The 23,391-nt window shown below is 35.6% G+C and overlaps 1 protein-coding gene across 6 annotated transcripts in view; it reads left to right on the plus strand.

Moving 5' to 3' along the window:
* The window catches only part of NEDD1 (NEDD1 gamma-tubulin ring complex targeting factor), a 46,924-nt gene that overhangs the window by 17,875 nt on the left and 5,658 nt on the right, over positions 1–23,391 (plus strand). For 4 of the 6 annotated variants that reach the window (XM_040637347.1, XM_040637346.1, XM_008687727.2 and 1 more), the window contains 8 exons: positions 8,211–8,440; positions 9,980–10,181; positions 10,568–10,763; positions 15,353–15,481; positions 17,756–17,800; positions 18,934–19,136; positions 19,989–20,142; positions 21,052–21,208. In XM_040637347.1, the coding sequence (XP_040493281.1) occupies positions 8,211–8,440; positions 9,980–10,181; positions 10,568–10,763; positions 15,353–15,481; positions 17,756–17,800; positions 18,934–19,136; positions 19,989–20,142; positions 21,052–21,208 (1,316 nt within the window). The remainder of the gene's footprint in view (positions 1–8,210; positions 8,441–9,979; positions 10,182–10,567; positions 10,764–15,352; positions 15,482–17,755; positions 17,801–18,933; positions 19,137–19,988; positions 20,143–21,051; positions 21,209–23,391) is intronic. The other 2 variants (XM_008687728.2, XM_008687729.2) reach the window with 2 other exon arrangements.

The following is a 23,391-nucleotide window of genomic DNA, read 5'->3' on the forward strand; positions in this document are numbered from 1 at the left end:
CTAGAGGCATAGAATTGCTACTTGAGCATTCATTTGGATTTCTCAAAATTCATTTAAGATTTCAAATGTATTAAATATTCATTTCTTAAATTTAAACAGTGTTTATAAAATTTTAACTCTGTCAGAAGATTGACATAATTCAACTCAAATATACTGTTAGCCAGCTCAGTTTTTATGTTAATCAGTTACTATAGGTAGGGTCTGGGTATTGAGAAAAATAGTAGAGAGGACATATCTAATGATTAAAATAAAAATTTTATTTTTTTAAAGATTTTAAAAATGTATTTTGCCGAGATAGAGAGAGAGCGCGCCTGCGCACCACGAGGGGGGGGGGGTGCAGAGGGAGAAACAGGCACCCCGCTGAGCTGAGCAGGGAGCCTGAGGTGGAGGGGACTCTGGGATCATGATCCCGGACCCTGAGATCATGACCTGAACCAGAGGCAGATGCTTAACTGACTGAGCCACCCAGATGCCGTAAAATAAAAATTTTAATTTTTGTTTCTATGAACAATCAAGAATTTGAAATATTTAAAAATCATCAGATGGATTTCGTAGCAAAAGTGACAAAAACCTGGAGTGTCATTGAATCTGCATTATACTGAATCTCATATCAGAAATGTGATGGCCTGAATACACTTAGATCTTAACTTTGAAGTGTCTGAGCTGAATTGAAGCTATTAGTTTTATGTGGATCGCAGTGTCTTTCTGCGGGCGTGGGGGGGTTACTGCCTCTGCAGAACTGCCAGGGCTGACAGACCGACTTCCTAGATTACAACTGCATGTTGCTGTTTTGGCAGGTTCAGAGGCGTAGGCTGACAAATAGGTTAACCTTTGTTGCCTTTCCCAAACCGCAGCCCCTTTCAGAGCAGATACAAAGTAGATCTATTTTATTGATTCCTTAGACTTAAAAATGATCTTTAAATGCAGCAGGCTATTTGTGAGATTTTAAATATAATGTATTTTTAAAAAGTAAGTATAATGTATTTCAGTATATGTTAAATAAGTCACTTTTATTCAGTGTAATTTTTGACATTTTAGGTATAGATTTTGTAAGTATGAGTAAGCATGTTTGGGTACAGAGTCCAGTAAATGTAAATAATTATTAGTTACACTGAAAAATAATTATTATTTTCAAGAATGAATTTTAATTTTAATTGGGTTAACTTGTTTGTCTGGTTATATTTATACCTGAATTTTACCACTCAGAGAGTTTGGCTACAAACCTTTATTTCTAGAATAGTGGTTTCCTTGATGTTATATAGGAACATTGATACGCAATGTTTGCATGATAATATGTCCTCCATGTATTTTCTTAGTATTTGTGTATATTTATCTAGCTGATAATAGTATGTTCTTTGAGCAGTTTTATAATTGACATGTTGGCATAAAATAAATTTCTAATCTATAGCTTTAATGTAGATACTTTTTAAAGGCTATTTTTTTCCTTCTATATCTCTCTTCCAAATTTTCTGTAACAGGAAGAATGTTTTCTTGTAATGTTTCTATGTATAGCTCTATATTCCTTCCATACAATTATAATCATTCTGTTGGTCCAGTCTTTTTTTTTTTTTTTTTTTTTTGCCTTTTTCACAGTAGTGTTCCATCTCAGGTATTTTCATTTTACCGGTCTTTATAACCATAATTTTTAAAAAGATTTATTTATTTTAAAGAAGGAGAATGCACATGAGTGGCAGGAAGAGGGAGAGGGAGAATCTCAAGCAGACTCCCTGCTGAGTGTGGAGACCAACATACAGACCTGGATCCCATGACCCTGAGATCATGACCTGAGCTGAAATCAAGAGTCAGATGCTCAACCTACTGAGCCACCCAGGTGCCCCCATGACCATAATTTTTTAATGGCTCCATAATATTCCATTGTTCAAATGCCACAGTTTAAACATTCCTATATTTTAGGTATTTTCCAAAATTTTGTAATCACAGTGAGCACCATTTATTAATATTGTTTCCATAAGTATGTTTTCTGCTTTTTGACTTTTTCTCTGATATAAATTCTCTTTTGGTGTAACTCAGTAGCAGGCTTACATTTTTTTTCCGTTGAGGAACTTCAGTGTGTTTCTCCCATCATTTTTGGTTAAACATCTGATGATAATTTAAGTATTTTTTCCTTAGAAATCACTTGTTTCTTTTTTCCTAGATGTCCAAAGGATATTGTTTTTTCTGTAAAGTCCAGTAATTTTGTTAGACTGTGTCTTGGTGTTGATCACTCTGTATTGCTATTCATAGGGACATGGTGTGCTCATTTAATATGTAGTTTCAGATCTTTTCTTTCAGGGAAGTTTTCTTGAATTATTGCTTTTAGTATTTGTTATTTTCCTTATTTTTTTTCTTTGTTAGATCTTATCTTCACTGATTTATTACTTTCAAATCATTTTAACTTTTTCCTTATTTTTAATTTTCAAAAAAATTTTTTTTGCCTGTCTCTAAGGTGTTCTCTGTTGTGTTTATTCATTCTTATATTCCTTTTAATTAGCTTTCATTTTTGAAGAGACTTTTGAAATTTCTAATTCGCTTCTAAGTTCTAACATCTCATTTCTAAGTTTTCTAATTCTGATACGTATTGTTCTTTAGTGTCTTGTATCATTTTATTTTCTTTTTGGTCGTCTCCTGAGAGTGCCTTTCTTCTTGTTCCCTTTGTTCTCATAACAACTTCATATGGGATTTATCTGCGGAGTTAGTTTCCCTGAACTTCTACACAGAGATGGGGTTCAGGGTGTCTTTTCTAGCTTTACAGAGCTCCCTCTTCTTTTCAGTTAGTTTTGGTGACTTGTTTTCTGAGGTTGCCTAGCTTTGTTCCACTCACTTGTATGTGGACTTTTGCTTTTCTTCAACTTTGTTGACTCCATCCTATTCAGATTTGTGTCCACTTGTAATAGTGTCTCCTTAGTGTGGTGCCCTGACCTGGGAGGAAGGCATCTCAGCTGGTCAGTTTGGAGAGTTCATTCTCTAGCTCTTCAGACCTTTCTGTAGACCTCTGTATAGTCCCACTGATGCAGCGGATATTCCTGGTTTCGGCTGAGCTTGTCAAATTGGCCACCATACTTTTTTTTTCCTAATACCTGTTAGCTATTTGGGGCTTTTCCTATTCTCAGATCTGTCTCAGACTCTGTGTTATTTCCTTCTGCTTCCTTTTGCACAGATATTAATACTATGAGGGACTTGTGGCTGCTAATTGTTCGACTTACTAGCATGTATTTTGGGGCTCATGGGGTTACCTGATTGTCTGGTTTTGTTGTAAATGTTCATGGGATTTTAATTTTGCTGTCTGGGTTTTGCCGTCTGTAACACGCACACACACATGTGTATGCATGCACGTGCACGCTCAGTCACTTAAACTCACTGTGCTGGGAATCCCCAAGACCAGGCTTAATGATTCACTAGGAGTACTCACAGAACTCAACATACAATCATACATATGGCCATGATTTATCACAGTGAAAGGGTACAAAGCAGAATCAGTAAAGAGAAAAGGTGCATGGGGTGAAGTCCCGAGGAAACCAGGTATAAGCTTCAAAGCATCCTCTCTCAGTGGAGAGGATGTACTTAATTTCCCCAGCATCAAATTGTGACAACATGTATGAAGTGCTCTCTACCAGGGAAGCTTATTAAAGATTCATTCCCTTGAGTTTTTACTGGAGGCTGGTTTCCTAGGCACCCTCTACGTAACATATATTGAAATTCCAAACTCCCAGAAGGAAGGCATCTATTCAGCCATGGTTCAGTCATAAACCATATCTTATACACAAACAATTTTGGCACAGTGAGCCACTTTGATCAGTCAGCGAGTCTCTCTTATCAGTTAGAGTAGTGGAAACCCTTCCAGGATCCCAGATACCAGCAAAGGGCCAACCTTGAAAAACAGGACTTTCTAAGGACGGACCTGCTTGTTAAGTCTTTTCTGTGCACATGCGTGTGCATGCGTGTACACACACACACACACACACAAACATACATGGGGGAATTCAGAGAGATTCAGAAACTCTGCCACACTGTAACAACTAACTTTTCAGAGTCTTCAAGTTAAAAGGATTTTAAGCAAGGCAAATATGTTCAGATTAAGAGGTTACTGCTGTAACAGTGTGAAGGATGGATAGTAAGCCACTGAGAATGGAAGTGGGCGGTACCTCCAGTGACAGTTGGTTAGTGCTTGAGACAGGACACTGGGAGTTAAGAAGAGGGAGGGGATGGAGTTGAAGGGATACTATATATATTTAAGTGTGTGTGTGTGTATATGTACACACATATGTATAGTATCATATGTATGTATTTCTATAGTGTCTAGTATATATATGTATATAGATACAGATTATAAAGCTATAATATATATTAGAGATTATAAAGCTAAAATAAAATATGAATGTACATTCTTATCTCTGTGAAGGTAAGGCTTTTCTAAGTATAAGAACAAAGTTATAAGTTGGGACAGATTTTGATAAATTTAAGTGCATAAAACTTAAAATCTGACAAAAAGCAATATTTTAAAAAATTAACAAAATTGAAAGGAAAATGGGGAAATATTTATACTTATGAGAGCTTTAATGTCCTTATTATAGTAAGATCAATTGCAAATTAGGATTTAAAAAAAATCTTAATAGCCCAATAGAAAATAAACAAAGTAGATTAATGTGCAATTCACAAAAGAAGGAAGACAGATGGTCACTTAGCATTTTTCAGCCAAGAACCTTTAAAGCATGAACAACAGTAAAATATAAATTCTTTCATAAATTAGCAGTTTTTAAAAATGATAGTAGTTAGGGAACTTGGAAATTGGAAATAACCTAAATGTCCAACATTAGATTATTTAGATAAATTGATACATTCACACATTCATGTATTATCCAGCTGTTAAAATCATGTAGTAGAAAATATTAGTGACGTTGCTGACTTTATAATAATAAAATATGATCCCAGGTTTTCTGTTTGTACTTACTGAATACACAAAAACATACATTCACACAGAAAAATATTTAAAAAATAAAGCTAAGACTTATTTACAACAAAACTAAATGTTAACCAGGTTTTTTGTAAGCGGTGAATGGTTTTTTTCTCTTCCTCTGTGTGTGTGTGTGTGTGTGTGTGTGTGTGTGTGTTTAGGATTTCATTTATTTGAGAGAGACAGAGATAGCGACAGAAAGAACAAGAGAGAGCATGAGTGGGGAGGAGAGGGAGAAAGCATGCTCCCTGCTGAGCAGGGAGCCCCATGTGGGCCTGGATCCCAGGACCCTGGGCTCATGAACTGAGCCGAAGGCAGACACTTAACAGACTGACCCACCCAAGCGCCCCATGTTTTGTTTTTTTATTTCAGACATTTGAAAACTATGGGGCCAACAAACTATGACCCAATAGCTGGCCATTATTTTTGTAAATAAAGTTTATTGGAACACAGCCATGCTCATTCATACTGCTTTCGCAGTACAGCAGCATAAAATATTTACTGCCTGACCCTTCAAGAAAAAGTTTGCTAACCCTTGATCTATAGTGAGTGATGTACTTTTTATATTTAGAAAAATATTTCTCCACAAGCCATACACTCTTATATAGTAATAATGTATTGTAAGAAAAAATGGCATTGCTGCTTATAGGGTTTTTTTTCATAAAGTTCTTGGCAGTATATTTTTTTTTCTTAGAAATGGTTTGAATCTGGAACCAGGTAGGGGCTTAATAAATGCTGCTGATACTAACATGCATTAGTACTAATTTTAAATATCATTTAGTAGATTAATACTTCATTTATCCAGGTCATTGGATGCTCTTGTAATGACACTCTAAAGACATGATGATTTAAGAGCTGTAGAAAGGTCAGAGATAGAGGGGGAGCCATTTTAAGAAATCAGTTTGGCTGCTTAAGGGTCTTTAAAAAAAAATGTGTAAAAGATGGTCAAATGGGTACATAAACAATGAAGAATGAGTCATGAGCCTGTGAGAATAGTGGCAGCTACTGCTGTATACGTGGGTCTGTGCAGAGATTCTGTTTAATCCTTAGAACAACTTTGACTGGAAAATATGAGCGTTTTCTGTTTTGTGGATGAGAGCACTGAGGCTTAGAGAGTTTAAGTAATTTACCCAAGACCCTACAGAGTTTGGCCAAGACCCTGCTTGAACCCAGGTTATCTGAGAGGAAGATTTATGGTTATCGTTACCCTTTTTTTCTTTTCTTAAAGAGTTGCCTTATAGATACACAGAATATGAAGCAATATTTGGAATTTAGGTTTTGACTTAATCAAGAAATGCATTTTTAACTATTTATAAAGTTTCATTGTATGAAGTAGTAAGCTCCTTGTTCCTTGCTATATTCAAATAGATTCTGGATGACCATCTTCCAGTAGGTATCCTGTGGCTAAGAGGTTGAATTTTATGTACTTCGAGGATCTGTGAGGTCTGTTTTATGGTGTTAGGTTGGTTTTTTTTTTTAGTTCTGGTTGTGTATTTAATCCAAATTTAAATTATATGAAGAACCATAACTATATGGTTATATATAACTATATAAATTCTTAATGTGCTACAGAATTTTTTAAAAAATTAATGTTTTGCTAGGTTGGTATGTGACTCTATAAATATTGCAATTCACTAAGGATCTCTGTCTTTTTTTTTTTCTTTTTTAGAGAGAGAGAGAGCTTGGGGGTGGAGGGAGGGACAGAGAGAGAGAGAACCTCAAGCAGGCTCCACCCTCAGCACGGAGCCCCACGCAGGGCTTGATTTCCCGACCCTGAGATCATGACCTAAGCTGAAATTAAGAGTCAGACATGTAACTGACTAAGCTACCCGGGCGCCCTCTACATCTTTTATATAGTCAAGGTTCTAGTAGTTTATTTTTCCTTGAGTGTAGACCAGAGGAAGGATTTGTCTGTTGGAATGGATATACTTTTCCTCAACAAAAATGCAAAATACAAGCCAATGTTTTCTCTTTGTATTCTAACTATGTGAAAATGAGGAGCCAAATTTAATGCATGACCATAGTAAATACCTTATGTTAGGGTGTCTGGTAACAAATACTCCTTTTGTTTCCTTAGAATTTGTTTTGTATTATTCGTAAATATTTTTGTTGTTGAGGGGTGACATATATTTTGAAACATCTTAGAAGTAGGTAGTGTATGAGTTTTTAATATATAGAAGCTAGTGGTTTCTGTGTCGTCTTTAGTGGTACATAGAAGCTTTTGGAGTATAATAGATTAAACTCGATAGAACAAACAAACAAAAACCTTTCAGATTTGACTTTTGTTCTGTGCCAGGTTTATCAGAGACGCATATGTCTAGCTACTATTGCCTACTAGAGCCCGGTTCATTGCTTTATTTGGAATTACAACTTAACTCTTTGAAAACCAGTTTCCCACTCTTGCGAATATTAATTTCTGTACTTCTATTGCTGTTTCTGTGTAGGGAAAAATTAGCTTAAATGTAAACTACTTAATCCTCAGCTCAGTAGTGATAATATCAATACAAGTTTGAAAGCAACATTTTAGTAAAAGTAGATAAAATTCATCTAGTTTTAATTCGGGATCTATTTACTCAAACTGGATCTTTGTTTATTCTGGTCCAGCAGAAACTAGAAAGAGAGAAAGTCTCCACTGCCTCCAGGGATGAGCCTTTAGAGAAAGGCCAGTATTGCCCTCAGGCTGATGCTTTTGAAAGAAGGATATAGTCCATCCCCAGTCTAGAGTGTTGTCAATTCTTTCTTTGTGGTTTAGTTAATTTTTTACTATGCTTCAGGTGCTAAATTGCCAGTATATCAGATGCTCAGATTCAAACAAATCCAAATATCTGAAATATGTATAGAAAATAAATTTGAAATACTGCTTATTCTCTGCCAGCGTTCTCTTATTCGTGATTTGGCTGTGATTAGCTACCAGTCCTTTTATTATGGTAGATGTTCCTAACCCTGAGGAATTAATGTAGTTAATCTCAACGTATTATATTTTTCTTCTACAAAAGGGGAGGTTGAGGTAGCTCTATTCCAAGATAATAAAATCATGACAAATATTTAATTACTAGAATATTGGTATGTCTTAGGATCATCTTATAGCCTACTAAGTGATTTTATGGTTGTCATAATTGAAACCTGTTACTCTATAAACCAGAGAAGTCCTAAATCCCCTGTGAATAGTGTGGTAGATGGTTGCCATTATTTATATAGTTTATATAAGATGTTCTTATGAATGCTTACAATTGCATAAAATTTATTCTTATTTTTATAGTCCGTTCGGCACTTGAAGTACTCTGTGTTTAAGAAATCACTACTGGGCAGTGTTTCGGATAACGGAATAGTAACTCTCTGGGATGTGAATAGTCAGAGTCCATACCATAACTTTGACAGTACACATAAAGCTCCAGCTTCAGGCATCTGTTTTTCTCCTGTCAATGAATTGCTATTTGTGACTATAGGCTTGGATAAAAGAATCATTCTCTATGACACCTCAAGTAAGAAGTAAGTGTGATACCATCATTTCTTAATTTAGTAACAAATAACTATTATCTCATTAGCAGACATTTATGATTTGCATAGACCTCTGATTAATGTTTAGGAGATCTAAAGTTTGTGTACTTGATATCTAAAAGGATAGAATTTTCTCTTTTTCTTCCCATGCAGAAAAAAATACATGAGATGTGGATATTCTTTAGAGTACATCTGGATGATGAATGTTGAGGGTAGCATGTTAATGATTGCACATCTTTATATTAGCATATAGGTATAGTATTCTTTTTCAGAAATACAACTAAATATGTATATTTTAAAAGCAGTATGATTAATTTGCTTTAAAATTAACTCATTATCAAGAGCAGGGTTTCTACACTAGTCACATTTTGGGCTGGATAATTCTCGCCTGTGGGCATTGTAGAATATTCAGCAGCATCCCTGGCCTCTACCCAACAGAGGCTAGTAGCACTCCCCAAATTAGCAAAAGTAGCAGAATGACCCCCAGTTGAGAACCACTTATCTAGAGCTAAAGGGTACATAATCTTCTAAGTATCTGGGTCCATTATGCCTTCTGGCTTTCTTACAGTTAAAGGTATGCTTGGTTAGCTACAGGAAAAAAAAATGGTACAAGAGTGCTACAGGTGTATTCAGGACACCTAACTATATCTAAAGATTGTATGGAAGAAAATGGTAATGTTACTAGACTAGGTAAGGACCTTCTGTCAGTCCTTGTTGAAGTTTACTGTTACTTGTTTCACTTTCTTCTTTAAAACATTTTTCTTTTTTATTCTTTCTTTTTGACCTTTACCAAGAACCTTAAGAGTCAGTAAGCATTTCTCTTACAGCAAATAACTGTGGCAAAGAGCTCAGCTTCAGCAGTTCAGTATCCATATTTCTGTATTAGCTTCATGAGGATCATGCTACATGGATTCTATTAGCTTTTTGGTCAAGAAATGCACAGCTAAGAGCAAAGTAGCAGCTGCTCCCCTGCAAAAGGTCATAGTCCTCTTGAGACCTGAGCAGGTCAATAAATGGAAAGGGGATAGTTAGGGCCTCCTTAATCCTGAGACTAGAGCCCTTGTTTGTGGAGTAACACCCAGGAAGTCTGTCGTGTTCACTGTCGAAGTAGTAGTTACTCAAAGAAATAGGTGCTGCTTTTAGACAATGTAGAACGTACCTATTGGAAGTGAATAGAAAAAATAGGATGGGTATCAAGGAGGGCACATGTTGTGATGAGCACTGGGTGTTATCTGAATCATTGAACACTGCATCTAATGATGTACTATACAGTGGCTAACAACATTAAAAAAAAGAAAAAGAAAAAATAGGATGGCATGTTCAGTTCCTTTATATGCCATTGTATTAGAAATGTCTCTAAGTCTAATTCTGAATTTATGCTTTACACAAGTATTTGGGATGCATATTCTAAGTAACTTTGCCAAATGCTAAGTAACTTTGGTTTTGTTAGATAGCTATCTATATGTCACATATGCTTATATGCCTGTATAGGCTCACATATCTAGATATACTTTGTTACCCTTTTCAAAGACTAGTGAAAACTTTAGTGGCCGACACTCCTCTAACTGCAGTAGACTTCATGCCTGATGGAGCCACTTTGGCTATTGGATCTTCCCGTGGGAAAATATATCAGTATGATTTAAGGATGTTGAAATCACCAGTTAAAACCATCAGTGCTCACAAGACATCTGTGCGATGTATAGCATTTCAGTACTCCACTGCTCTTTCTAAGGTAAGGTATTTTCTTTCTTTTCGTTGTTTTTGACTTTACTAAATAAGTCAGTTCAGAATATGGAAATCATATTTTGTCCATTAAACACAGTGTAGTTTTACTTTATAGTCATTTTTATATGAAAGCATTTCAAATGACTTTAGTACAAAGCCATTTGATACTTGGTTTTAAAACTATTTTTTTTTTTATGCTTCTCATACTTCTCTCTTCAAAAAATATTTTAAAAGGCTTTTTGGTTCAGAGGGAAACTCTCAGATCCACCAACAGGCTTAAGATTTGTAAGGGAAATTATATATATTTTTAACCTAATGGGGAATTGATAAAATATTAATGTATAGTATGGAGCATTAGAAACCTGAGCTTTTAAATATTCCACTACATTTCAGTCAAGTTTAAATAAAGGCTGTTCAAATAAGCCCACAGCTGTGAACAAACGAGCCATTAATGTGAGCGCTACCAGTGGAGGACTTCAGAATTCTGGACTCGTCAGAGAAGCAGCCACCACTTCTGTTGGCACGGCTCTACCACAGCCCATGACAACAGCCGGGGGGAAAGGAGCAGTAGCTGTCCAAGACAAAGCAGGTAAGTGCTGCTTATGTATCGTATGTGGAGTTACCACCCGGCACCCCAGTATGTATTATTAGTGCTTTCCTCAAAAACCTAGAATTCAAATACACTTGTGTATTTAGGTAGAATTATTAGTAGATAGTGAAAATGGAAGAAGTGACCATTTTAATTTGAGCTATAAATTTTTAAAAAATTGATGAAAGGTACCTATTCTATTTAGCTGAACTTTTGTTGTAAGAAATATTGATTATCTTAAAAACAGAATAATGCCAATTCAGAAATTATCCTAATGCCACTCCAGACTAGATGACTTTCCATTGTGTCTTCAGATTAATCAGTAGAGAATATGATTCTTTGATGCTGTCATTTTGATTTGATCTCTGAGTCACAAAAAAAGCTATTAATGGCTTCTTTTATTTCATAATTCAGAATGTAAAGTAAGTCAGGTGATGAAATGAACGTATTTAAGTGCAGAATAGTGCCTGGCACATATTAAGCAGTATATTAGTAGTTTATTAAAGAAAAATAAACAACAGTGTTGCAATTTTTAAATAATTGCTTCTACTCTCATAATCATATTGATGAAATGGTTCTTAAAGAACTCATTTAGACTTTGTGAAGGTGTGATATGATGATAAACTTCCCTGTATTTACTGTAGAGAATATTCTTTTTCTCTAAATTCCTGAAAACATTTTTTTTCTTTCAAATTTTAAGAAGTTACACTATACTGTTAACTTGCAAAGTATTTTTAAAAGTCTGCATGGTAGGGGCACGTGGGTGGCTTAGTTGGTTGAGTGTCAGACTCTTGGTTTCGGCTCAGGTAGTCATCTTGGGGTTGTGAGGTCAAGCCCCACGCGTTGGGCTCTGCGTTGTGTAGGGAGTCTGCTTAGGATTCTCTCTCTCTCTCTCTCCCTCTGCCCCACCCCCACTCGCATGCACTCTCTCTCAAATAAATAAATCTTTAAAAAAATTTTAAAAATTTAAAAAAGTCTTCATGATATACCTCTGTGTTTCTAAAGTAATCTCATTAGAAATGGATGTATCCATGTCTTTTTAAGGTTTCAGGACAAATACTTAACTTGGACAAAAATATTTATTGTACCTTCTCAGCAGGAGTTTTTGATTTTTAAGTAGAAGCAAAACTTTAATTTGTTAGCCTTGGTAGTATGGAATGGCTTTTTAAAAAAATAATAAGTATATATCTTCATTATGAATTTTCTTGTAATATCTACATCATCCTTACATAAAAGTCATTACATATTATATAGAAAAATAGTTAATTTAAGAACTCCCAGAAACAAATATTGTTATATACTTAGAAGAAGAAATTCATTTTGAAATATAACTTTAAGTGATACATTCGTCAAGATGTTGAATTAACTATATTATGAAAATTGTCATTGTTTTCAAAGATTATTTTATTATTATTGATTCTATTCATGATTTCCAAAATTAAACAAAATAAAGTTTCTCTCATTTACTCTGAGCTTTCTGAAGTCTCACTGTTATTCATTTAGATTTTAATAAGGAAACTCATTGTAACGATGACAGCATTAATTAGGTAATGCAAGACTTGGGTCTGCAGGGTCACTGATTAATGATAACTCTTGGCTGATCAGCACAGTTTCTGACAAAATGAATGTTTGCTCTGTACCCACAGAGTTAGAAACTTTTGTTTATTAATTTTATTTTGAAATAATTGCAAACTTATAGAAAACTTCAGATATAGTACAAAGAACTCCTGAGCTCGTATACCCTTTAGCAGATTTACTGTTTTATAAATTTTGCCACATTTGCTTCATCATTTGCTCTTTCTCACACACACACACGTATACGTACATTCTCCCCCCTCTGAAACATTGAGAGTATGTTAGACTTAAGTTTTGGGTCTGTGACTTCCTACCAGAACGACTTTGGGCAGTTTTCTTAACCACTCTGCATCTTAATTTTCTCTTCCATAGATAATATTTAACTTTGAGGGTTATTTTGAAAACCAGAGAAAATGTATCAAAAGTGCCTGGCGCATGAAGGCACTCAGTAAATTATGGTTTTGCTAATGTTGTATCATGGTTATCATCATTACTATTACTATTATTTTAAACTTCCTGTAAAATAAATCTGAAATTTGAAAAAAGTTCATGTAGCATCTACTTAAGGCGCCAACCAAACCATTCCCACCAACAGTGCAGGAGGGTTCCCCTTTCTCCACATCCTCACCAACACCAGTTATTTCTTGTGTTGTTGATTTTAGCCATTCTGACAGGTGTGAGTTGATATCTCATTATGGCTTTGATTTGCATTTCTCTGATGATGAGTGATGTTGAGCATCTTTTCATGTGTCTGCTGGCCATCTGGTTGTCTTGTTTGGAGAAATGTCTGTTTGTGTCATCTGCCCATTTTTAAATTAGATTATTCATTTTTTGGGTGTTGAGTTTTATAAGTTTTTTATATATTTTGAATACTAACCCTTTATCAGATATGTCACTTGTAAATATCTTCTCCCATTCTGTAGGTTGCCCTTTAGTTTGTTGATTGTTTCCTTTGCTGTGCAGGAACTTTTTGTTTTGATGAAGTTCCAATAGTTTATTGTTGCTTTTGTTTCCCTTGCCTCAGGAGACATATCTAGAAAGCAGTTGCTATGGCTGATGTCAAAGAAGTTACTGCTTATGTTCTCCTCCAAGATTTTAATGGTTTCATGTCTCACATTTAAGTCTTCAATCCATTTTGAATTTATTTTTGTGTATGGTGTGAGAAAGTGGTCTAGTTTCATTCTTTTGCATGTTCTTGTCCAGTTTTCCCAACACCATTTGTTGAAGAGACCTTTTCCCACTGGATATTCTTTCCTGCTCTGTCAAAGATTAATTGACCATGTAGTTATGGGTTCCTTTCTGGGTTTTCTGTTCTGTTCCATTGATCTCTGTGTTTATTGTTATGCCGGCACCATACTGTTCTGATCACTATAGCTTTGTAATACAACTTGAAGTCCAGAATTGTGATGCGGCCTTTGCTTTTTCTTAACTATGGAGAACAAACTGATGGTTACCAGAGGGGAGGTGGGTGTGAGGGATGGGTGACAGGTGATGGGGATGAAGGAGTGCACTTGTTGTGATGAGCACCTGGTGTTGTATGGAAGTGTTGAATCACTATATTGTACACCTGAAATTATTACTCTGTATGTTAACCAACTGGAATTTAAATAAAAACTTAAAATAGAGAACCTTTGCAGACTTGTTGCTAGTGCTCATTTTTGGTAGAAAAACAGCTGTTCAAGAAGTAAAAAGTAAGTCTTTAGCACTACTTTCAAATGATCCCAAACTTCTTTCTCCTAAAGTTCCAGAGGCTAGAGGTATGCATTCATACGTGTTTAAAGACCTAGAAGAAGGAGAGAAAATTTCTTCTTTATAACCTTTAACTCTTGGTGTAAACACCAATGACAGTGATGTACAAATGTTCAGTAATATTTTAACTTTTTATCAGGTGTTATCAGAAAAGTTTATTTTATTTGCCAGGTTTGGACATTTTTAGATATGCTGGCTGTTCTTTGTTTTTGTCCCACCTTTTTAGTTTTCATTTGGGACCAAGATGACAAATAAAACACTATTTAAAATGTAATTAATACAGGGGGCATCTAGGTGGTTCAGTCGGTTGAGAATCTGACTGTTTTGGCTCAGGTCGTGATCTCGGGGTTGTGAGTTCGTGAATTCAAGCCCAGCATCAGGCTCCTTGCTCAGCAGGAGGTCAGTTTAAGATTCTCTCCCTCTCCTGCCCCTCCCCCAACTCTCTCTCTCTGGAAAAAAAATAAATGTTTTTAAAAAATGTAATACAGTAGCATGCTACCAATTAAAGTACCTGACTTCATCACAGCTCTTGAATCTCTACAACTCATTCTTCCACCCAAAAATGAGCAAGAAGCTACTGAGCCCACAGAGTTCCTCTTACAAAGTCCCTGCCCTGATTCCTTGCATTATATACTGGTGGGGAAAATAAACTGCTGCACACCTCTTTATCGTTGTCTACTCTGCTATTCTTTATGAGTTTAATATTCTGGTTTCTTTCCTCTTAGTAAATGATCCTGAGGCTAGGAAAGTCACTTGAGGTCGATAATACTGAGAGCAGTGTTAAGCTTCCACAGTTAGTGAAGGAAAAGACAGCAGAAGGGAAAAAGGAGATCCATTTACTGCAGTTGTGGAAAGGAACTAACATGACTTGAATCCTGCTCTATGTTAGGCGTCTGGCTGTACACCTCACAGACCTTTTTAATCATTTGTAGATGCTCATAAAAATGAGTCCATTATAACAGAAGTTGGTTGTGTTCAGTATACTTTGTTTAAGAGGGTGGCAAAGTATATAAATCATTTTGGGAAAATTTCATCAAAATGGCTAAAATAAGGTGGTGTCCTATAAATAAATAGACTATTTGCTTTTGAGAAGCCCTTCATTCCATGAAAATCATGGTTAACTGAGCTGTTGTTATGTTGTTTTTTTTTCCTGGTGCTCACAGTACCAATATATGTGTAATACATTAATTTTTAGAACCTAGCTTCTGATGGTAAATTCATTTAGATGTATTAACAGTTACTTTTATATCTAATTTTCCTGTAAGGTTTGCCTCGAAGCATAAACACTGATACTATATCTAAGGAAACGGACAGTGGGAAAAATCAGGATTTCTTGAGCTTTGATGATACCAGAAAAAGTAGTTTAGGTGACATGTTCTCACCTATCAGAGATGGTAAGTCTGTTCAGATCAGAGGGTCATGTTCTTTTGCTGGCAGTCATTACATTTTTATTCTAGCTAAAAGATGTGGGTAATAGCTTCAGCCTGACTCTGTTCATGACAGTTGCTAATTTTCTCAGTCCCTGGGGTGGTATCTTTTCCTTTGCCCTGATATTTCAGATGTTACCATTCTGAAGTATATGCTTGTCATTTTCACATGGGAACTATGCAAATAGCTCTCAGGTTAGCATTTTAATTTCCACAGAAGTTTCTTAAAGGAAGCTTTGCCTCCATAGGCAGTTTTTAGTTGTATCTACTTCTAAATAAATCTTCTTAAAATCTTGGATATTTTGATAGGCAAAAAATATCTTTCTAACCTTAAAGAATTGTTTTTTGATTATTAGTATCTAATTGATATATTTATTCATTGTTTTCATGGAGAAATATGGCTGGGTAATAGATTGATTGCCTCATCTTTTACCCTATGTATGCAAGTACCATACACACACACACACACTCTCTCTCTCTCCCCCCATTGTTAGGAGATGCTGCTACTAAAAAGAAAATAAAAACATAAAAAACTTTACCATTTTGATAAATAAAAACATTATGAGTCATTGTTCATACTATAGAACTAGGCACATTATTTGGCTGTGTTTCTGATACCGATGTTCATACTGTTTTCATTTAATTGAGTAGTCTCACTGCTAATAGTAGTATTATTAACAATATGGGTAAATTTCTAGAGCATAATTTGGCAGGTTAAATATTCATACTCTTTGGCCTATTAATTCCATTTCTATAAATTTTTCTAATAACTTGTTCAGAGAATCCCACAAAGATTTGTATATACTGTTTTTTGTAATAGTGGAACTCTGGAGCATATCTAAATGTCAACAGTAGCAGGATGTTTAAATTGTTACATCCACTCATGATCCTATAAAATTTCATTTTTTACTCTAAATTGTCTGTTTTCCAAATTTTCTACAATTAATTTTGTAATCAGAAAGAATGAATACAAATGTGATGGCACAGAATAATTTAGTGGATTCTGTTTTACCCTGGCCTGAAAATGACTAATTGCCAGGTCAAATTTCTCTATCTTCCACCTAATGAAAGAGGAAGGATTCCTTTTTTCAGGACGAAGAGGGGTCAGACTACATAGCTAAAGAATAAAAAGAGGAAAGATGTGGGCAAAGGAGGGAAAAGTGGCTTGAGCTAGAGTTGAGAAAGGTTTTGGAGGTTAGTAACCATCTGGGAGCTTTGGCTTATGAGAACCCCTGGGGTAACTTTTGAATTGAAGAATGTAGGAAGGGGGTTTTTGAAAGTGTTTGAGTTATAAATGAAATTCTCTTTAGTGGTTTTTAAGAGAAATGAATAAAGGATAGAAATTCCTCTTTACTTTTTTAAAAATATGATTAGAATTTGAGCTATATGTCCATTTATTATTAGTGTTTTGTAGTATTAATAAAAGAACATGAATACTAAATATAGTATTGGTTTTCATTGTCAAGGGATTTATGTTTGATTTCAAGAATGCGTCTCTCCTTAGGTAAAAGACTTAATCTGTGCCTCAATTTCTTTATCTTTTAAATAAGAATACTTCTCCTTTTCTTAAGAGAAAACTAATAACTTCTAGAAGTGTATGTGTGTTGTGTAATTGCTAGCGATGTATACACACATGCAGATAGACGGGTGGATGGTATTCCTACTACTCTGATAATCGTGTATGATAATTTATTGGCCATTTGAATTTCTGCTGGATTTTTTAATGACTTTTGCCCATTTTTCTATTAATTTGCTAAAATGGAGTTATTAAAATATTAATAAAATCTTATGTTTTTTATATCATTGTAATGCTCTCAAACTATTTTGATGTTGTTTCAGTTGATCCTCAAAACAATCTTGTGAGATGGTCAGGACGTTATTCCCATTATATAGATGCAGAAACTGAAGCTTAATTGTATTAGAGGCTTGTTGTTTAAGGTCACAGAGCTATTAAGTGGTATAGGCAGAATTGGATTATAGATTTCTGGAGCCTACTGCAATGCTTTTCTAGTATACCTTGCTGTCTCATTAAATGACCCTATACCACAGAATTACTTTTCATATTTGTTGTTATGCATGGAGCAAAAAGAATAAAAAGGGACGTTTATATGAGTTCCAGCTGTAACTTCATTCAGATTGTCCTTCTTAAAATCAAACTCTTTGAGGAATGAATAGGAAGCTTAAGTTGCTATGTCTTCTTTTTCATAATTTTAAAAATTTGATTTTCTAATTTTATTATAGATGCTGTGGTTAACAAGGGAGGTGATGAGTCCGTAGGCAAAGATGGTAAGAACTTTTGAGAAGTATTATGAAAATTAAAAGTGACATTGTGTTATCTATTGATATGTAACAAATTACCCCAACATTTTTTTTTTAAAGATTTGTTTATTAATTTGAGAGAGAGAGAGAAAGAGGTAAAGAGAATCTCAAGCAGACTCCGCACTGAGCATGGAGCCGGACACAGGGCTTGATCTTATGAGTCTGAAATCATGACCTGAGCCAAAACCAAGGATCAGGTGCTTAACCAAATGCACCACCCAGGCACCCCCAAATTACCCCAACATTTTGAAACTTAAAAGAACATTTATCATCTCATAATTGTGGGTTAAGAATCTGAACTTGGCTTAGCTGGGTGCCTTTGGCTTCAGGTCTCTCTTGATGCTTTAATCAGGAGATCAGCAGGGCTGCAGTCATATCAAGGCTTGACTGGGCAAGGATCTACTTCTAAGCTCATTCAAGTGGCTATCAGCAGAATATACCAGTCCCTTCCCATGTGGGCCTTTCTGCAGGGCAACTAACAACATGGCGGCTGGCTTCCCTTATAGTTGGTGAGCAAGATAGTTAGAGATGGCACTCAAAATGAAAGCCACTGCATGTTTGTAATCTAATCTTGGGAATGACATCCCACCACTTTTGCTGTATTCTCTTTGTTGGAAGCAAGTTCCTGGGTCCTGCCCACATTCAAAGGGAGAGAATTACATGAGGGCATGGATCCATGCCAGAAGGCAGGGATCATTCGGAGGCATCTTAGAGGCTGACTACCAAGATGTACTACAGATACATACCTACCAAATTAACAATTTTCAGTTATCAAAAACTAATAATATTGACTCAAACATTCATTGGGCTTTGCAATTTTCAAAGTAGTTTTACATATAATATCTCTTTTTAGTTTCACCACTCAGGGAGATGAATATCATTATTCACATTTACTGATCAGGAAACAGAGTTTTGCAATTTCTGCCCAAGATTTTGTATACATCAAGTAAGGGGTAGAGCTGACAAATGAACCTGCCTTCTGAATCCAAATCGCATGTCTTTCTACCATATTAACCTGTCTATCCTGTTAAGTGCTTTTCTTAAATATCCAAGATTGAGGAAAATCATATGCAAATGTTTTTTTTCTCCTCTTTTTTCAGGCCTTGACTTTCTACCACAATTGAATTCAGTCCTTCCTCCAAGAAAAAATCCAGTAGCTTCAAGCACTTCAGTATTGCATTCTAGTCCTCTTAATGTCTTTATGGGATCTCCAGGGAAAGAAGAAAATGAAAATCATGATCTGACAGCTGAATCTAAGAAAATATATCTGGGAAAACAGGAACCTAAGGACTCCCTCAAACAGGTATCTGCCTAAAAATGATACTGAGTTATTGCGTGCACTTGTCAGTAGCAAGCATGTAATGAAGCTCATCACGAGGTAGAAAGCAGGCGGCTGCCAGGGGATGTGTCCTAATTATTGACAGTGCTGTACACTTCCCAGGTAGAAAATAGTCTTCAATCTTGATGTCACATGTTTAAAACTAAAGGCTACTTTTGAAATCTATCTTTGGAAATGTTGGAGGTAACAGCAGATGTAAACTTACGCTGTTTTTTTTAAGACAAGATACTTGACTAGTTTTTACCGAGTTTTTTAGAATTTATTTCCATTGCAGCAGAAAGCACCAAGTTGGTGGTCAAGTCATTTGCCCTAAGTCTTAGAGGTAATTGATGGTGCTGAGAATGTAATGCATCCTCATTACCTTCTGCTATAATACAGTATCCAAAATAGAAGTTAATTTGCTATATAAGGGCTTAAAATGATCAGATGTTACCAGCAAGGTCGAATCTGTCACATTTTCATATTGATTTTTTAGAATGATATTGAAAAGATATTTCTGGCTAGTTACCATCTGAGATTTGGGGATTTTTCTTTTCTTTTTTTTTTTTTGGCCTATAATCACCATTTTCAGTGACACTCAATAGCAGATGCTTATTAGTAAATGAGCTTTTCCTCATCATGTTATCATTGAAATTGTTTTTGATTAGCAAAGTTGATTTATTTTGCCACTAGTTCTAGCAATTTATTTTTCCCCTTCTATATCCCTTCTAATTTTTGATTTTTCTGATCCTAACTACTAAAAGAAATATAGGTACAAATTAGATATATAATATTGGTAAAGCCAGAATTGATATATTGTTTATTTTAAATGTGAAGTTTGCAAAGTTGATTTCTGGTGCTGAAACTGGAAATCTGAATACCTCTCCGTCATCTAACCAAACAAGAAGTCCTGAGAAATTTGAAAAGCCAGAGAAAGAAATTGAAGCCCAGTTCATATATGAACCCCCCCTCATTGGATCCTCAACTCCAAGTAAGTACATAAAACTCCTGATATTTGAAAGTGTTAAGTTGAAAACTCCCACTATTTAACTTGAAAAGGGTAAATAAATAGAGTGATCATAGGCTAAGAAAATTAAAGGAGTTTAAATTTTACAACACTTGTCTACTGCAGCTCTCTTACTAGAGGACAGTGACATGTATGTGAATGGGGAAACTTGATGACATTGATTTGATACTCTTTAGGTGTGAATTTTATTTTCAATCCAATATCTAAGGGTTTTGATCTAATATGATACAAATAGGAATATAATGTAGGACCCTTTGAAAATGAGTCATTAACTACCTGAAATTGTCTTTTTTTTTCTCCCCTCCATACTAAAGTCCTACATAGATTTCATGCCACAGATCCTATAAACTTGATCATATTTAATGGGATATTGGGTTCAGTTATACAAGTTATCTATAGAAAACAACTCTGTATAGAAGCAACTCTTCTATATAGATATTTATATCTTACTTTAAGGTTTCTGTGGTTATATTGTATTAGTGTAAACTCTGGGGCTTTGCTTGTAGCGGTACTTTACTCCTGTATTCCTTTTGTTTATTTTTAATAGCCTTGGTTTATCTAGTTGGTGGGATAGCATGTCACATTCATCTTTTATAAGAGGAAATGGTTCCAAGATTCTTCAAGATTAATCCCTCTGTCATATGTTATTATATTAGACAGTTGGCAGTTTATATATATAGATAAATGACTATTAGAAATAATACCATAGAAAGTTTCTAAGATTTGTATTCCAGACAGTGAGTTTTTCTAAATGTCACAGGAACACTGTTCTTTACCAGTTTTTCAAGTGTCCTCATGCCAAATCTTATTTACAAATGTTTGATGTCTCTTAGTCTAAGCTGACTATTAATATTTTCTCTATTTTTATTCTAGATCCAAAGATAGCATCCTCTGTCACTGCTGGTGTTGCCAGTTCACTGTCAGAAAAAATAGCTGATACCATTGGAAATAATCGGCCAAATGCACCATTGACATCTGTTCAAATCCGTTTTATTCAGAACATGATACAGGAGACATTGGATGACTTTAGGTAGTAATTGAGAAATTTGCTCTTTCTATCCAGACATTAACTGGCTTTTTTTATTAGGTATAAAACTGGAACCATAAGTAATATTGGCAGTTACTACTCTTTTTTTTTTTAAGTATTTTTTTTGTAAAGATTTTATTTATTTATTCGACAGAGATAGAGACAGCCAGCGAGAGAGGGAACACAAGCAGGGGAAGTGGGAGAGGAAGAAGCAGGCTCCCAGCAGTGCAGGGAGCCCGATGTGGGGCTCGATTCCAGAACGCTGGGATCACACCCTGAGCCGAAGGCAGACGCTTAACGACTGCGCCACCCAGGCGCCCCGACAGTTACTACTTTTGCCTAGGTTTTGGGGTCCATAAAAACAATAGAAAACATGATGAGTCTTGTTGCTCTTGCTGTATTGAATTTATTGAATGTCAGCCAGGAAAAGGTACATTTACCTAGGGCAATTATTAGATAACTTGGCAGGACAGTCTAGCAGGCAGACTGCCATCATGGATTTTTTTAATCATCCACATTTGGACAGATTCTGGTAAGGTTCAGTGGTATTTGTAGAAGTACTGAAGTATTTATAAATCACCTGTTATGTATGCTATGTGTAATAATGTAATAGAGAAATAATTTTTTAAAGGAATTCTGAATATTTACAAACAGAATGCATCAGAATGTAGTAGTGAATTAAAAAAAAATTTTGCATGGATCTATGCTTGTCTCCTCATCCTTTGAATTTTGAACATGGTAAGAATGTGTTCAACATTGTTGCTTCCTTTTACCTATCATCTCAATATATACTGGAAGCTATTTTCAATTATTGGTATCTTTTGTATGTGTTTTTTCCCTTTCTGACCTGTAGATACTTAGTATTCTAGCTCTGATTTGGAATATCATGAGCAAGAATGTTAGAGAAGATGTATGGTTTTTGTTGGTACAGGTTTCTTTCTTCTTCTTCTTTTTTTTTAATGATTTATTTGTTTAGAGAGAGAGCACAAGCAGGAGGGGCAGAAGGAGAGGGAGAGAGAATCTCAAGCAGACTCCCCACTAAGTGTGGAGCACAACACAGGGCTCAATTTCATGACCCTAAGATCAGGACCTGAGCTGAGATCAGTAGTCAGACAATAACCGACTGCACCACCCAGGTGCCCCAGTGCGTGTTTCTTTCTAATGTTAAAAGTGTTTTGGGGGGCGCATTCGGTGGGGCATCTGCCTTCAGCTCCGGTCATGATCCCAGAGTCCTGGGATCGAGCCCTGAGTCAGGCTCCCTGCTCTGCGGAGAGCCTGCTTCTCCCTCTCCCTCTGCCTACCGCTCCCCGTGCCTGTGTGCATGCTCTCTCTCTCTCAAATAAATAAAATCTTCAAAAAATAAAAATAAAAGTGTTTTGGGGGCACCTGGGTGGTGCAGTCAGTTGAGCACCCAACTCAATCTCAGCTGAGGTCTTGATCTCAGAGTCATTAGTTCAAGTCCCACATTGGGCTCCATGCTGGAGGTGGAGCCTGCTTTTTTTTAAAAAAAAAGTGTTTTGAAAAAGTAATTTTAAATGTTAACAAATATATTTTTAAAGGAAAATCATCATTTTTGGTCATTTTTGACATTTACAACATACAACATGCCTAGTATATGTACTGGGTAGTAAGGATACAAATATGAATGATCGGTCCACAAAGACCTTCTAGTTTAATTGGGGTAGGTACAATGTGTCCTGTTATGATGTGTGTTTCTTTAATGTGGATTAATTCATTTGTGATTAGTAAATAGGACAGTGATGACAACATGATGAGGAAATTTCGTTGGTTCCTTTAACAGTTGCCAAAACAAAATATATGAACATAGCTGAAGGCAGCAAACCACCTATCAGTACCCATCTTTTCCTCTTCCCTTCCTCTTCACCTGGTTTGGCTTTGTGCTCTGTGTTTGGAAGGACTTATTTTGTGATTATTCCCTATCTTTGGATATTTTATCCTTGCCTCCATCCTTCACAGCCCCAATCCTTTTTTCTCTTTTCTTACCCCTTTTAACAAGTGACAACTTTAAGGTAAAAGGCAAATAGTTGGTGACTGAATGGAGACTTTCTTTGTGGCTAGGACTCCTTGGATCCAGTCCTACTTGGTTTTCAAAAATCTATAAAAATTTCAGTTAGTTCTCCTTACCCTATCAATGGCCACTGTGTCATCCCCTCCCCTCCAGACAC

The sequence above is a fragment of the Ursus maritimus genome, unplaced genomic scaffold (genome assembly GCF_017311325.1).
Source record: "Ursus maritimus isolate PB19 unplaced genomic scaffold, ASM1731132v1 scaffold_21, whole genome shotgun sequence".
Lineage (NCBI taxonomy): Eukaryota > Metazoa > Chordata > Mammalia > Carnivora > Ursidae > Ursus > Ursus maritimus.